The 15,215-nt window shown below is 44.3% G+C and overlaps 2 protein-coding genes across 7 annotated transcripts in view; one reads left to right on the forward strand and one right to left on the reverse strand.

The window, feature by feature from the left end:
- Positions 1–2,673, forward strand: part of LOC106808068 (poly(U)-binding-splicing factor PUF60-like) — a 13,574-nt gene extending 10,901 nt beyond the window's left edge. The window contains exons 12-14 of the mRNA XM_014810626.1: positions 388–764; positions 1,237–1,426; positions 1,705–2,673. Of these exons, the coding sequence (XP_014666112.1) occupies positions 388–764; positions 1,237–1,426; positions 1,705–1,814 (677 nt within the window). The 3' untranslated portion in view covers positions 1,815–2,673. The remainder of the gene's footprint in view (positions 1–387; positions 765–1,236; positions 1,427–1,704) is intronic.
- A 3,169-nt stretch (positions 2,674–5,842) lies between these two features.
- The window catches only part of LOC106808077 (S-methyl-5'-thioadenosine phosphorylase-like), a 32,984-nt gene continuing 23,611 nt past the window's right edge, over positions 5,843–15,215 (reverse strand). For 5 of the 6 annotated variants that reach the window (XM_014810641.1, XM_014810640.1, XM_014810642.1 and 2 more), the window contains 6 exons: positions 9,219–9,386; positions 8,486–8,588; positions 8,075–8,227; positions 7,389–7,475; positions 6,990–7,112; positions 6,320–6,409 (listed from right to left, as the gene is read on the reverse strand). In XM_014810641.1, the coding sequence (XP_014666127.1) occupies positions 6,383–6,409; positions 6,990–7,112; positions 7,389–7,475; positions 8,075–8,227; positions 8,486–8,588; positions 9,219–9,386 (661 nt within the window). In that variant the 3' untranslated portion in view covers positions 6,320–6,382. Of the gene's footprint in view, positions 6,410–6,989; positions 7,113–7,388; positions 7,476–8,074; positions 8,228–8,485; positions 8,589–9,218; positions 9,387–15,215 lie in introns of all 6 variants that reach the window. The other variant, XM_014810638.1, reaches the window with a different exon arrangement.

Raw genomic sequence — 15,215 nt, forward strand, 5'->3', positions numbered from 1 at the left:
TTGATACATACATACGAACTCAAATATATATTATATATATGGCCGAGTATATATCTCTATTCATTATAGGTGCTTGCAATGTTACTATAGTCTTTTCTCAAAATTCAAAGAAAAACGCGAAGAAAACAGTCTAGTTGTACCAACATTTCTTCTGGACACGTGGAGCAATGTATTAATGATTGATTTCTTCAGGGTTCCCTTCATCTCCTTACGTATCCATGCAGTGACTGCTCCATGAAGTGCATACGACAGTGCACTGCCATTATACATGCTTATTAACAGACAATTTTTTTGCCAGCCATATGCCCCCAGAATGTCATATGAGTACAAACGTGGCCTAGCCTTTGAGCCTGATCTGTTATCTCAGACACCTTCACCTACTTTCAGGCCTCGTGATTCCGCCACCAGGTGTCGTCACCAGCATCAATTTCTCGGGCGCCACCATGCAGCCGACGGCGGTGGCGCCCCCCGTCGTGGCGGCAGCAGCGTACGCCGGGGTCGCCATCCCGCCGCCCGGCCTCGTCACGAGTCTGCCCTACAGCGGGCTGGGTCTGCCCGCCGCAGCAGCCCTCAACATCGCTCTGCCCGTGGCCGCAGCCCTCAACATCGCCCTGCCGGTGGCCGCCGCCGCCATCGCCAAACCGGCGGCGCCCGCCAAGGAGGAGGTGGAGCAGCAGCAGACGCTTCAGCAGCAGGAAGAGATGCACATCAGCGGCACCAACGCGCGTCACATGGTGATGCAGAAGCTGCTGCGCAAATCCGACGTACGTGTGTTCGCGTGCGAAGCGCCGCGTTCGTAGCGACGGCCGCAATTGTTGTGTTGCATCCACGGCGATTGGTGTTTCAGTGAATCATGATGGGTATATTCTTGGTGATAAAAATGTGCAGTGTTTATATATATATATATGAATGAAATAAGTTCATTGGATTTCGTTGAAACTATGAATTCATATTAGTCTTGTGTTATCGAAATTTTCGACCTCTCTTCGGGAAATCTTCATCAGGATGTGACGTCACAATAGGTGGCAGCAGGTGACATCATGAAGTTCGCGATGTTACACTCGAGGGGTATATATATATATATATATATATACTAACCTTGACATCTGCCTACCAAATATTTCATTAAAAATCACACATTTTTCCCCCCACATCAGTGATAACGGTGTTTTCCGACTCGCGTCGTATCCGGTCGCGCGCGTGCGTAGTAACAGTTACGACTACTCGTGTTTGCAGTCGCGAGTTCTGGTGCTGCGCAACATGGTCGGCCCAGAGGACCTTGACGACGACCTTGAGACGGAGGTGACGGAGGAGTGCAGTCGCTTCGGTCAGGTTGACCGCGTCATCATCTATCAGGAGAAGCAAGGCGAGGAGGAGGATGCTGAGGTCATCGTGAAGATCTTTGTGCAGTTCAGCACGACCGCGGGTGAGCTTCGTCACACGTCAGCCGCACTCACGCACGCACGCACACACACCGTCCATGCATCCATCTATTCGTTGGTCATTCTTATTTTTCAAGCTTCACTTGCGCAACGTTTACATTACAAGATTTACATGATTTACATTGATTACAGTTTACGTTTTCATAATAGTTCATAATGTGTTTATTGCCGTTTGATTAGTAATCAAAACCTTTAAAATTATTTTCTATTGATGTATATGATTATGTGTATACATATGACCTTGTGTTTATTGTTGCTACAGAGGCAGAAGCTGCTAAGAACTCGCTGAATGGTCGGTTTTTCGGCGGTCACATTGTGCGCGGAGAAATCTACGAACAGTCGGCGTTCGAGGCGCACGATCTCACCGGCTGACACGTGTCGCCGCCACCACACCACGCCGCGAGCATTATTCCCGCTCAGACGCCATGACAGTAGACAGTGGCACCCTTTGGTTTTCATGCAGCGTGTCGTTGTTCGGACTGGGCGGACGCTCGTTAGTGGCGATATTCGACTAGTGGAACACCAGCGAGTTTCTACAGGAGGTGGTTGCTAACTAAGAACAATACATGGTATTCGTCGTTACCCCATCCCATCCTCGGCAGCTGTTCTTGCAGCGTGGGTCTGCCGGGGGAATGTGGATGCACGCTTACAGTAGAGGAGCGATGCGATCGAGTATCTACTGGTGTGAGAGTTACAGTGTTCCGTTACAGAGCGCAGCTGGTCTCTGTTGAAAGACACCAAGTGTCTTGTGTCGTGGAGCTCCAGTTCTCTTCTGCCGTGCGGTCGCTGGCGTCTGTCTCTCGTGTTGGCAGTGTTCACATCGTGTCATCAGAATGTGAACATTTCTTTATAGTAGGCTTTTAATTGTTGCGTGAAGGTACGTGTTGCGTGTGTGTGTGCGCGTGAGAGAGTGCGTGGTTGCGTGTGCCTGCATATGTGTTAGTGTGTGCGTGCGTGTTTGCGTTTGTACGTATATATATATATATATGTCTGCGTGTGTGTGGCGCTGTGAGGGATGGATGGTGCTGAAGTTCTCGCATGCTGATGAGAAATCTACATGGACACATTGTTGTAGCAAGTGAGCCACGCTTGGACACACCACTGGGTTATGATACATGACGTACGTACAGTAGTACGACTAAAAATTATGGTTTCCCAGTATTGAATTGTAGTGGATGTGTCACTACTGGTGGGAAATACTGTAGTTGTAAATAAATAATGTCTTTATTAAGTGAGCCTTATTCGTGTTTCATTACTGGGTTGTGGTTCATTCTCTATATACAGATCGAATTAATTAATTTTTGTTTCTGTATTTAGTTATTTGTTTTTTGTGCAATTGCACATTTGTACATGATTAATTAGTTTTATTATATTATTTCGGTTACGGTTATATATAAAATCACGTTGATGATAACACCCCTGATGACTTCTTCCCAAATCACGAAAGATTATTTGGTATTTCCCAGATCCTATATAACTAGAAACGAGCAGTTGTCGCCAGAACTACATGTATCCCCTTCGTGAATCTAGTATGAATAGAAAATCTCTGTAAGGACGTAGAAGGCAGGTAAAGTTAAATAAGTCACAAAGACGAAGGTTTGTTAGACAACTGGTGTGCCTCAGATGTGCAAGTATATGGAATCTGGTGTACCCTTAGGAGGCCGAAAGAGGAAATGTAAGTCAACGGGTGAAGGTCAACTAAGGTCAAGGGCCAGTGGTGGTTTTGGTATGCGACAGACCTTCTCCCCAAGATGTGTAAGCATACAAGTTTGGTCGCGCTAGGTCAATTAGGGGCCGAGTTAGAGAGCGGAAGAGAATATGATCAAGGTCAAGGTAAAGGTGAAATAAAGGTCGAAGTGACCTGATGGGCAGTTTTTACCCGATCTCGGATCATCTTTCAAATTTGGCATGAAGGTGCGTTATGGTAAAGCGAAGACGCGCAATCGTTTTTTGGTGTGGGCGGAGTCATCGTTGCCATGGGTTAACAAACATTTTTGTGGAAAATTGTAGAACTGATAACTTGCTGCAGTTTTTACCCGATTGTCATGGAATTTGGCACACAGGGCCGATATAACATGTCCTATATATAATCATATATATATTTTGATGACCAATCATAAATTTAAATACAAATTTTAATACAAATATAAATTTAAATTTTATTTTTAAATTTAAATTTAAATATAAATTTAAATATAATTTTAAATACAAATATAAATTTCATGACAATCGGGTAAAAAGTGCAGAGTTACAGGTTCTAGAATATTCAACAAAAAATGTTACATGGCAACGATGACTCCGCCCACACCAAAACACGATATGTCTTTTGCTTTACGATAACGCACCTCCATTCGAAATTCCATTCATTCCATTCCATTCCATTCGAATTGAAGATGATCCGAGAAGTACTGCAGCGGTAAGAGCGCGTCACAAGGAATCTCTTACGGCGGCGGCGGCGCGACGATGCCAAACCCATAGTATCCCCACGAACTTCGTTCGGGGGATACAATAATGAAAGTGTCAATGACACTATAGCTCACCTTGGGTGTGGTAGAAGAGGGAGGTAATATTAAAAAAAAATTTGGTGTTTCATTTATGACGGAAAGAAATGTGATCAAATGTCCTTACTCCCCGTTTTATACTAATAAAAATTGCACTGCTTTGTTTCAGAGTTAGTTCTGATGCAAAAATAAATGTTTCAGATCTGGAAGTCTGAAATCTGGGCAAGAGATGGCGCTACGCCTAAATAATCGCCATTTTGGTTTTCGATTATCGCGCAAATAAAAGCAATAAACTATTCCAGTCAAATTACTGTAACGAAGAATCTAAAACACAATATTACACGTAGGTATGATTAAGTAGGTAGGTAGCCTAGGGTAGGTAGGTAAATTTAACAAAATCGAATAAATCTAGATGGCCATTTTCATTTTTGCCAAAAAGTGGGCGTGGCTTGAAAGTAGGCCGACCGGCGTGCTCCAGAATAGGACGTTCAAATCCCTCCCATAGGAGTAACAACTATATGCAATTTGAAACATGTGGGTCAGACTGTTCTTGAGTTATCGGTAACCGTAGGCAGACACTGAAATGCATAGTGAAACTGCCAAAATCTACCTAATTTGCATAATTTTTAAGAAATATCAAAACCCCTGTGATATGTTTTGGGCCCAGTCCTTATTCATTCACATACCAAAAATGAGCAAAATCCATTGAACCTGAACTGACTTTTTGCCAAGTGGGCGTGGCTCGAAAGTAGGTCAACTGGCGTGCTCCAAAATAGGATGTTCACATCTCTCCCACAGGAGTAACAACTGTATACAATTTGAAACATGTGGGTCAAACGGTTCTCAAGTTATCGTTGACAGTACCCAAATGTTGACGGACGGACGACACCCCCATGGCAATAGCTCATCCTGACGATGTCAATGTGAGCTAAAAATGGTCTAATCCCGCATTCAGGAGTTAGTAATAACTGCATGCAACCAGAGTTATTTCTAAGCAACAAGTATATTTACAAGTGAATTACAACGAATGTCAACATTTATTCTTATCGCTCATCAAAATTACTGAAGAACGCCAATGATTATGTATTGCCCATCACCAGACTTCACTAGAAGTATTGGAAGTATATATTGAAATGAAGATTGAGAGCAAACATCCTGTTTTTTTGGATAAATGATTATTACCGTAAGGGCGTAATATTCCCCCTTCCTTCCCCTTTTCTAATATTTGACCCTTGACCCCAAATGTCCACCAAATATGTCATCTATAGATGCAAAGCAAGCGGTAGGAGCCCAAACATTGCTGCAGTTAAGGCATACCTGAAATACGTAATGGATGTTGAAAAATATATTGGTACGACAAACAAGAAGATTGAACAATTTTATGGTAAATGGGCAACTCTATCATGTTTATTACATAAATTATCACAATATAAGTCACTTTTTTTTAGACATCTTAGGTGGCGCAAAACAAATATAGATGGATGCGCGTGTGCGTGCGTGCGTGCGTTCGTGCGCGTGCATGTATATGACAAACATGTATATCCTACTCATATCTTATATAGTAAAATTATACTTTTCATGCTCAAGGCCTACAGCTACTACTATTGCTTACCTTCATTTATGAACTTCTTGTAACGAAGTATAATTAGTACGCTCATATATTCACTACTTTGTAAAACTGTTTATGCCATTTACCTGTTTGTACCATCACTGAACTATGTTACCATCACAGTGTTGTAGATATTCTGTATAACATATAATATAATGTAACGGACATCAAAAAAAAAAAACTACCTTCCCACCATGTGGCCGTAAACTCAAGCAGCACAGAAGCAATATTCGCCTATATTATATACTAATGATGCCACTACTCGACAAATTCTTGCAATACAGCATTAGTTAGATCATGTTATATCACATCACGTTGTATTATATCTCTAAAACTTTTACGCAAATAAACGTCAAAATATCACGAGTGAATAAGTGCACGTATTATCACAAATATTCAATATCAAATTTTGTCTATGCCATGGTAACTTCGATGTCATAAAAAAGAGCTGTAGATAACCACCAAATATAACAGCTAAAGCTCACTGCATTCGCCAGGAATACCATGCAGTGGTCCTCTGCCTAGCAGGAATACCTTACAGCATGAACATATACTCATGTATAAACGAGTGTCGAAAAATTCATTCTAAAAACTATACCTTTATACTCGCTAGCTTGCATTTTACATTACATCAGATATTCATCATTCCACTTGTATCGTAACCACATACCGTGAGCAAAGAAACAAATGCTCATGCATTATATATATGCGTCATTTGTATATTAATTAAACCTGATCTCTATATATGCATGTTAACTAGTTAGTTCTGAAGCTGTGTATGACATGTGTACTCCAATGGTTTCCTCTTATTCTCTGATCCATTGAGTCTTTCAGATTATTGATGATGTTACCAGGTCCTAGACAAAACAGTGATCAAATTTAAAATCAGGTTTCATGTAGTTTATATATAGGCATCAAGGTTCTCCCAGGCCTTTTAATGCATGTCGGGTCTGACAAGCCTTCAAAGCTGAAGGAAATTTGTGGCATCCCATAAATCCTCTGACATGCCTTGATTGTTTAATCGACATGCATTAGGACCTCTTAGGACATGCATAATTGACAATTTGCAATCGGGGATGAATTGCCCCGACACACCTACTAAAATTCCTGGGGAGAATCCTGGGTATATAGGTATGTATGTATACATACGTACGTACGTACGCACACACGCACACACACATACATATATTCGAGGGACTTCAACTTTGACATCTCTCATGCGAGGCTAGTTCTTTGAATTCATTATAAAGCCATGTCTATATAATCTGCACAGTTGACTATTAAGTATTAATAGATTAATGGATACCCTTTCTCATTTATAACCATATAACCTTGCTGCTAAATTCATTATAATTTGTCCAATTTCACACACCATCTTACAAACCAGGTTTTAGAATATTGCTTATCGACAACGGCGCAGAGTTCGGTCAACATTACCGCGTTTTCCTTCAGCGTGGTATCCCAGTTCTCAGCGGCAATGAGCGGAATGGCGCGGGTTAGAACCTTAATGGAATTAACGTTGTTTGCCTTGACCGTCTCCATCACAAGCTTAACCGAGACCTGCGCACAGCAACAACGAGAGGCGCCGCGTAAAATCCCCGACGCACACAAGCACTACTACATCTGCAAGTACTTTTAGACAAGGAAAGGCTGCTTGATATCAGGGGTTAATAACGACAAATTTGTCATTATTAACCCCTGTTGATATGTATCAAGCTGAAAAGGGTTACTATTTTCATTATCTTCATTATTATCATTTTTAAATATATCGCATAAAAGTTTAAACGACACATCGACGCGTTCAAACTTAAACGCGATACTTGCTGCTCTACTTACAGGCTCTTCGTTCTCCTTCCAGCTATCGTAATCAGTTGCCATGGCAATAGCAGCATAGCACATCCCTGCTTCTTTTGCAAGCACAACCTGTAAGACATGGTGAAGCGGGCAATGACCCGACCTTATGGATGCGCCGGTGTTACGATCCGGCCGACGATCGTAGTTATGCTGTTACGTCAGATGGACCTATCGCACTCTGAGAGGTACTGTTTCCTAAGAGGTATCATTGGAATGAATTCTAACATTCATAATATTACTTTTCTGTCCGGTAATGTTGAGAAAAGCTGTTATAAACATGATGCTTATCAATGAAGGGCCACGAAGTGGACATTTTCTGGGTGCAAGCATGCAAAACACACATGAACGTTCTTAATCTAGCAACAATATCTAGGGGATTATCACAGGTATTGCGTAATGATAGTACTCGGCCTATCCACCTGAACGAAATAACCCCCCAAACAAAATTTTGTTGTTAAGTAGGCCAAGCTAAACCAGTTACACACTTTTCATGCGTGCATGCCAGAATGGAAATTGCTGCTTACTGCGCCGCGCTTCGTTCCTAAGCGTTGCGCTAATGCAACAGTGATTGGCCTGAGCTTCCTGTCAATCACACCAGGGGGGACATTGAACTTAATCAGCTGAATGTGATGTTGACAGTGATTGTTCAATGGCAGGTGAATTAATACCTCTGGGACAGTGGTCATGTTGATAACGTCAGCACCCCACAACTTCCACAGCTTGCTCTCGGCCCTTGATGAGAACCTAGGCCCCTCGATTGTCATAACGGTGCCCGAGGGGTGACAGCGCACACCGCAATCCTTGGCCGCATCATACAAAATCTGTGCAACCCACCAAAAAAACAATATATTGCAGATTAAGCTTTCGTCTACATGGATATGATTCACATAGTATTGCAGTGAATACCTGTCTAGGATAATGCTCAGCTAGTAATATTGCCATTTGGTTGATGAAAATGAGCTGTGATTTCTCCCGACTGTGATAACATTTCAGCGTAAAATCAAAAGAAAACTAATGAGAATGTAAGCAACTCCATCAGCTTCAACACAGATATATAGCAATGTCTACAAAAGTTTTACTTTGCTTGTCCTTGTGCAGAAAGGCGTGTCCAGTGGAAGATGACATATGCCTTTGTATTCTGAGTGGGCACCATCATAAAATGTCTGATCTCTCTTATGAGTTCTAGAAAGTAATGCACATTTGCGGTGCAACTATTAACATGCATCATGCATTATGCATAGGACATCGGGCTATCATTATCACAGTCAATGGTAGCCACTCAAATAAGCAAACCTTGCAACCCTCAATGAAAAATGCCAGGGAAATATCCCCACAACAAATATTGCTACAAGATACAGAACTTATCATAAATATTGTGATGTGATGGCAAATAGGACATTGATATAGACAGCCAGTAGAACACTTGAGTAAACACTTGGTATAGAGTTAACACCCTTCGTTTATTTCATGCATCAGATAGTGGGCATTTACTTGGTCTTTTAGATAGAGGGAGAAATCAACATAAAGAGGCGATGTAAATCTTCGGTCGACGCTGGTGTGACTTTCCGATAACTTCGCTTCGTGGTATCGAAGCACCCAATGCAACTGAGGTGTTTTAAGGAGTCTTATTTACGATCTTACGTGAAAATAATGTACACGACTTCTGTAAATTAAATAAACACGTCAAAACCAACTGCGTGTCCAGGTCAATTCAAGCGAGATGGCAGCTCCAACGTGCAGTACAGAAAGCCTGCTGCTATATGTGAGAATGCAAACACACTTAACGTATAGCTATGTGAGTCTAAATCTCACCTGTCTAAAAACTGGTCCAGTATCAGGAAATCTGTCGGCTGGATCTCGTCTTTGAGTGATCCGCACGCCGTCGTAACAACCATGTGTGTGCAGCCTTCATTTTTGAGAGCCAGCACGTTTGCTCTGTAGTTGACATTACTGGGCAAAATCGTGTGTTGACGGCCGTGCCTGCAAAAAATCCATCGTGATGTTGTTAATCCGCCAGAATTATTGCAGTTACAAAACTCAATTTCTTGCTTGCAAGACAAAGACTATATTAACAGAATACAGATCAATCGATAAGATATTCAACATACCTAGGGTTTACACTTCATGTTGGAGAAATAATAACATAACTATTAAAAAAAACTTCCTAAATTTACACGAACATACATACATACATGTATTGAAGACACATTGATACACGTACGAGTTTGAGCATAAAGCTAGCATATACAGGGGCTGAAAATAGGGCGAGGTCCGGGACCTGCCGATTTCATGCTCGGACCTTCGCAATTTCCAAGCAAAAATCTCACCCTCTACCACCTTCTACAACTTCAGCGTACTCGCCGCACTACGTGTAGCGGGGACCGCGGCAGGCGGGCGTGTCGCGAGACATCCTAGACTCCACCTACGACATTGTCGTGTACGTCATCCAGAAATGCCACGCGTCAGCTTCACTAGAGAGCTGTCATCTACAGCGTCACCGTGTTCATCGTCCGCTCCCCACGCTGGCCGCGTCGAGGCTCCAGCGTGTTCTCGCCGTTCAGCGCATGCAGGTCTGGCTAATGTTTCTTCGCTTACGGCCCGTCGTCAAATACCCCTGCTGGCTGTCGCGCGCTGCCAGCCTGGCCCCCTCGACTATCCCCGCCGCGGCCCACATCGGCATCTCTGCCGGGCTTCGATCGCTTTTCCAGCCGGCCCCATCGCATCCCCGGCCGGCCCCATCTCATCCCCGCCGCGGTTCCATCCATCCCTTACCGCGGTTCTCATCGCATCCGCTGCCGGCGTATCATCGCATCCCCGCCTGGCCCCATCTCATCCCCGGCCGGTTCCATCGCATCCCTGCCGCGGCCCATCGCCAATCCCCGCCGGGTTGCGCGCCATCCCTTGCCGCTCGGTCCCGCCTCCCCACCGCTTCCACTCCCACCTCCCACCTCGCTCCCACCTTCCCACCGGCTCCGCGATTTCCCCGCCAGCTACACCACCTTCCCATCAGCTCCCTCCTCCCGTCAGGGTCCGCAAATCCTGCCAGGTCTCCGCTCCCCGCTTACCGGGTCTCCCTACCTCTCCTCCAGCTCCCACCTTACTACCGGATCCGACCTCAGGTCCGCCAGCTCCCACCTCTCCTCCGCCGCCGGACCGCCACACTCGCCTGCGCAAACGCCCGTATCCCCGGGCACCGCTCCCCCTCGTCAGCTACTTCTCGATGTACGTGATCAAGGCACGCTGGCCGTATCAGGGCGGCAGCGTACAAGCCCGGTGGGCGCAGCGGCGCACATAGCTGCACATCTCCTGGTGGCTGTTTGTCATTGTCATGCTGGGGCTCTACAGAGCGGGCACCAGCGACGCGGTCGTCGCTCCGTCCGTCCAACCACCATCGCAGTACCGTTCACGGAACCTGCCGCGAGCTGCAGAGGGCGCCGTCGTGCCGTCGTGTGGGCGCGGCTACGCGATGGAAGAGCCTGCTGCGGGACAGCCTCCCGCAGTCGACTTCGCAGGCTGTGGGCGAAGGTGAGCGCTGACGCTCGCGGCGACCATCGAAGACGAGGAGCAAGTTTGCGGAGCGGCTCATGTCGGAGCTACGCTTACATCGTCAACGGACTGGCCCGAAGCGCCACCGTCGAGCATTGACTACCGCAGACGGGCCCTGGCCCGCCTCAGCATCATCCCCGTAGACTACAACGTGAGAAATCGGCTGCGGTCCCAGCCGAGATCCCCCACAAGGGCGCTGAAATACCGCGGATCCGGTGAGGGGGGGGGTGGGGCAGGCTGAGGGAGCAGCGCATCCTGGCACTGTGGCAGCGGCAGGAGATGTTGAAGGTAGCGCGTGCGCGCTCGCGCCGTGTTCGCTGAGAACAAGCTGAGTCCTGTCTCAACCTGCGCAAATATCTCGTGTTCCTGGCTGGAAAGGCATCGTCGCAGGCTTGGCTGGCGGCTGATGGGGAGCGCGCGGGCGCAGTGTCTCATACACAGACTACAGAGGAAGACCGCCTGGCCCGTGTACGCCGCTAAGCGTAGGCGTCTGATGCAGCAGCAGCCCAGCAGCAGGAGGAGGGATGGACGAGAGAGATGGGGGGGGGGGCGGCATTTTGCTATGTGTGTATGGCACTGGACGTGTGTGATGGATGTAGCAGGGTAACGAGGGCCGCAGGTGGCGGTGGTGCGAATGTGCACTTTTTTTAATTGAACGTTGTAGATATTCGTTAGGCCCTAGCGATTCAATATAGCTTGTGTGTACACAGTGTGCTTTCTATTTCTCGTCCTGTAGCTCTCACTGCAAAAATAAAAAAATTGTGCTATCAATGACTGCCTGTTGTTCGATTCTGCTGCCATTACTGTTGCTATTTCTGCTGCATGCCTCATCATCAACATCTATCCATCTGTCACTCCATCACCATCTGTCACTTCCATCCATCATACAACCACCCATCATCCTTCTATTCATCCATTCAACCATACAACCACCCATCCATCCTTCGATTCATGCCATTCAACGCACCCATCATTCTTCTAATTCATCATCATCGATTCAACCATAGAAACCACCCATCGATCCCTTCTATCCATCCATTCAACCATGGAACCACCCATACGAAACCGATTCACAGACAAAAAACGTGAATCACGAAAGCATGTACATATCACCAACTCAGTTTTTAGGCTTATCTGTACAATAGTCAGATGCAGCTCTAGAATCGCATAAGCGTGCGTTGCGTCCCGGCCGTGCGTCGTTCGTCAACAGTTGGCACAAATCTAAACGGCTTCGAAACCGTACGGTCCACGATAATTCGGGACGTGGGGTAAATCCGAAAACGCAGTTGGGATGTCGAAGCTGGGCGTCAAAGATTAAAGGTCAAGAGGTGTAAAAGAAGAGTAAACATCTCCCCTCCCTTAACTTAAGGTATAGGGAGGAAATGCAGAGTTTGCGGAGCAAAATCTAAACGGCTCGACCTAGGCTCGTGATAGTCGGTGTATAGCCATCATGGTAGGATAAAGCCCTATCACTGTGGCCGAAATTGAGTCACAGGTCTAAAGTCAATGGGGCACAGGGCAGATTTTTAGACATTTTTATGAAAGAATGGTCTGACGGAGCGATTTTAAAAACTTTTTTCTTTCAGCGGTGACCGTACATTTTTATAGCTTATGAAAAGGACCATAAAATTACTTTCGCGCTGACATGCGAAGAGTAAAGTGTCGGATAACCTTTTGAGCCCTCAGAGGAGGGTTAAACCATGGATTTGTTGACTGTTTAACAAGGATCTGAACTGCTTTTTGCTATTGTGATGTGAGGCCTGCAGTTCAAAGTTCATTTGCAAAGGCAAATGTTTGTTGAACAAGATTTGGCTCCATTAAATCATAATCTTTTTCTAAAGCACTTCTGTATTAGCACCCTGTATTAAGCACACTGTAAGAATCCCTGATATGCTTCGCGTGGTAGCAAAAACTGGGGGCAAGCCCATTACGCATGCAGGGGTGAACTGCACTAATTCTAATCATAATTATTGGCCTGCAACCTGCAATGCAGATGTGTTAACTCACAGCTGAGCGAAATTCCTCAGCTGCCTGAATATACTTGATTTCAGCAATCTCAACTGGAAGTGAGTTTATCACGCACGAAGGGTGATGCCCATCTTTGAGTTATTGATACACTTGCACGCTGCCATCTCGCGGCAAACTAAGGCCTAGTTTAAATAGATTTATTCACAGTAACTTTGTTCAACGAATATAATAATAACCTAGTACCATATAATATACTTTAATATACTTTATATATATATTTACTTTTCCATCATGATCTTAACATATATCATTAGCTATGGCCGTGCGTAATAACGCCATTTACCAGTTTAGCGAACAAGCTGTTACCACATAGAAATATTAGAGAGCACCTATATATTATTATTTCTATGGCTGTTACACCTCAGTTGACATAGGAACGAAGTATTTTATTGAGGGCAGTAAAGGGCACATCGGCTGGTTTTTTTTATTTATTTATATAATGTAAGGAGAGAGAGAGAAAGGTCTAAGATTAAATGAGAGAGAGAGAGAGAAGAGAAGAGTAGTAATTTGAGACGGGGGAACATGGAAAAACGGTGATACGCTGTGTATGCGAGCGGGAAACGGGGTACATTAGGTCGTGCGACGATGGTGTGGCAAGGGAAGGGGGGTGGGAGCAAGGGGGAGGGAGAGGGAAGGTAAGGGGTGGAAGTGGAGAGCAAGAGGATGAAGTGGAGGCAAGGAGGGAGGAGGTGGACGCAGTGGGAAGGGAGGTGGGAGAGAAAGGAACCCCACGCTGCCCTAATTAAACTTGGAAGATGCCATGCTCATATGTTGAATATATTTTATGTCAACGTCAATGTCATTCATTAACTTGTATTTGAATTTGTTATTATTGTTCTGTATTAGAATTAGCCCATAGAGCCTAGGTGGGTGCGAAATGTAGCTGATATTTGTTCGAATGGCTACGAAAGTCAAACAAGAAATAAAGAGACTTATGTATACGACGTCTTGCTATGTACAAAATTGAATTTTATCAGCAGAACAACGCAGCCACTGGATGAGCATGTGCGGCCTGGCGGCCCACATTGTTTATCTTGATTTCTATCAATTTTTTACTGATTGGATGGGAATGGATGGGATGGGATGGCATGGGATGGGCATGGGATGGGATGCGGTGGCAATGGGATGGGATGGATGGCATGGCATGCATGCATGGGATGGCACTGAATGTGATGAGATGGGATGGATGGGATGCGGTGCAATGGGATGGCATGCCAGGTGTATCCAGGATTTTTTCTGGGGTGGTCGTGATCTAAATTTTTGGAACCTTTTCACAATTGAGATAACAGCAAGAATGTGATTAAAATGTCATACAATTTAATTGAAACAAATTTTTTGTTAAAAAAAAGTTTTTGATCAGTTTTTAAAGCAAGTTTTCGACTCAGTTGAAACAGAGTCTTTTAACTCTTTGTCTTGTCTTTGTCTTGATCTTGTCTTGTCTTGATCTTGATCTTGTCTTGTCTTTGTCTTTGTCAGACTTTGTCTCTCTTTTTTGAACTCAGTTTTTTGAAACAAAAAAGTCAGTTTTCAAATTGCTGGACTGAATAGATTTACGTCACGCAATTGGCAAAGGTCTTTGGACTTCATTGCTGTACCTGATCAATTATGCTTTTTCATTTATGTCATTGTGAAATAGGCCTCCGAAAAAAAATGTCTTTGGAAAAAATGTGGACCGCTTTTGAAATTTTGTGGGTCGTACTGACCCTCACGACCCCTCCCCCCTGCATACACCCATGTATGCAATGGATGGATGCATGCATGCATGCATGGATAGATAGATAGTTAGATTTCCTTTTTTCCTTTTTTCCCTTTACTTACCTCTTTAGTATGTATTATTTTTTATTTTTTATTAATATTTAATTTATTAATTTATTTCATTAATTATTTTTTTAGTTTATTAATTATTTTTATTTTTAATGTCTTATCTTTTGATTTATTATTATTTTTTACTCTTTGGGATGGGATGGGATGGGATGGCATGGCATGGCATGGCATGACATGGCATGACATGGCATGGGATATGGGATGGCATGGAATGGGATGGATGGATGCATGGATAGATAGTTAGATTTTTTTGGGTATTTTCCTTTCAACCAAGCGGTGACAGTGACTAAAAATCGATCTACTTCTGCTTTATTTCTTCATAATTTGCAATGGTTTAATGATGTTTTATTTTATGAAAGTGGAGTACTGTAAATTATTGATAGGCCCTACGGACTTTCTTTGTTTTGTGTG

Source organism: Priapulus caudatus, unplaced genomic scaffold (assembly GCF_000485595.1).
Source record: "Priapulus caudatus unplaced genomic scaffold, Priapulus_caudatus-5.0.1 Scaffold252, whole genome shotgun sequence".
Taxonomy (NCBI): Eukaryota; Metazoa; Priapulida; class Priapulimorpha; order Priapulimorphida; family Priapulidae; genus Priapulus; species Priapulus caudatus.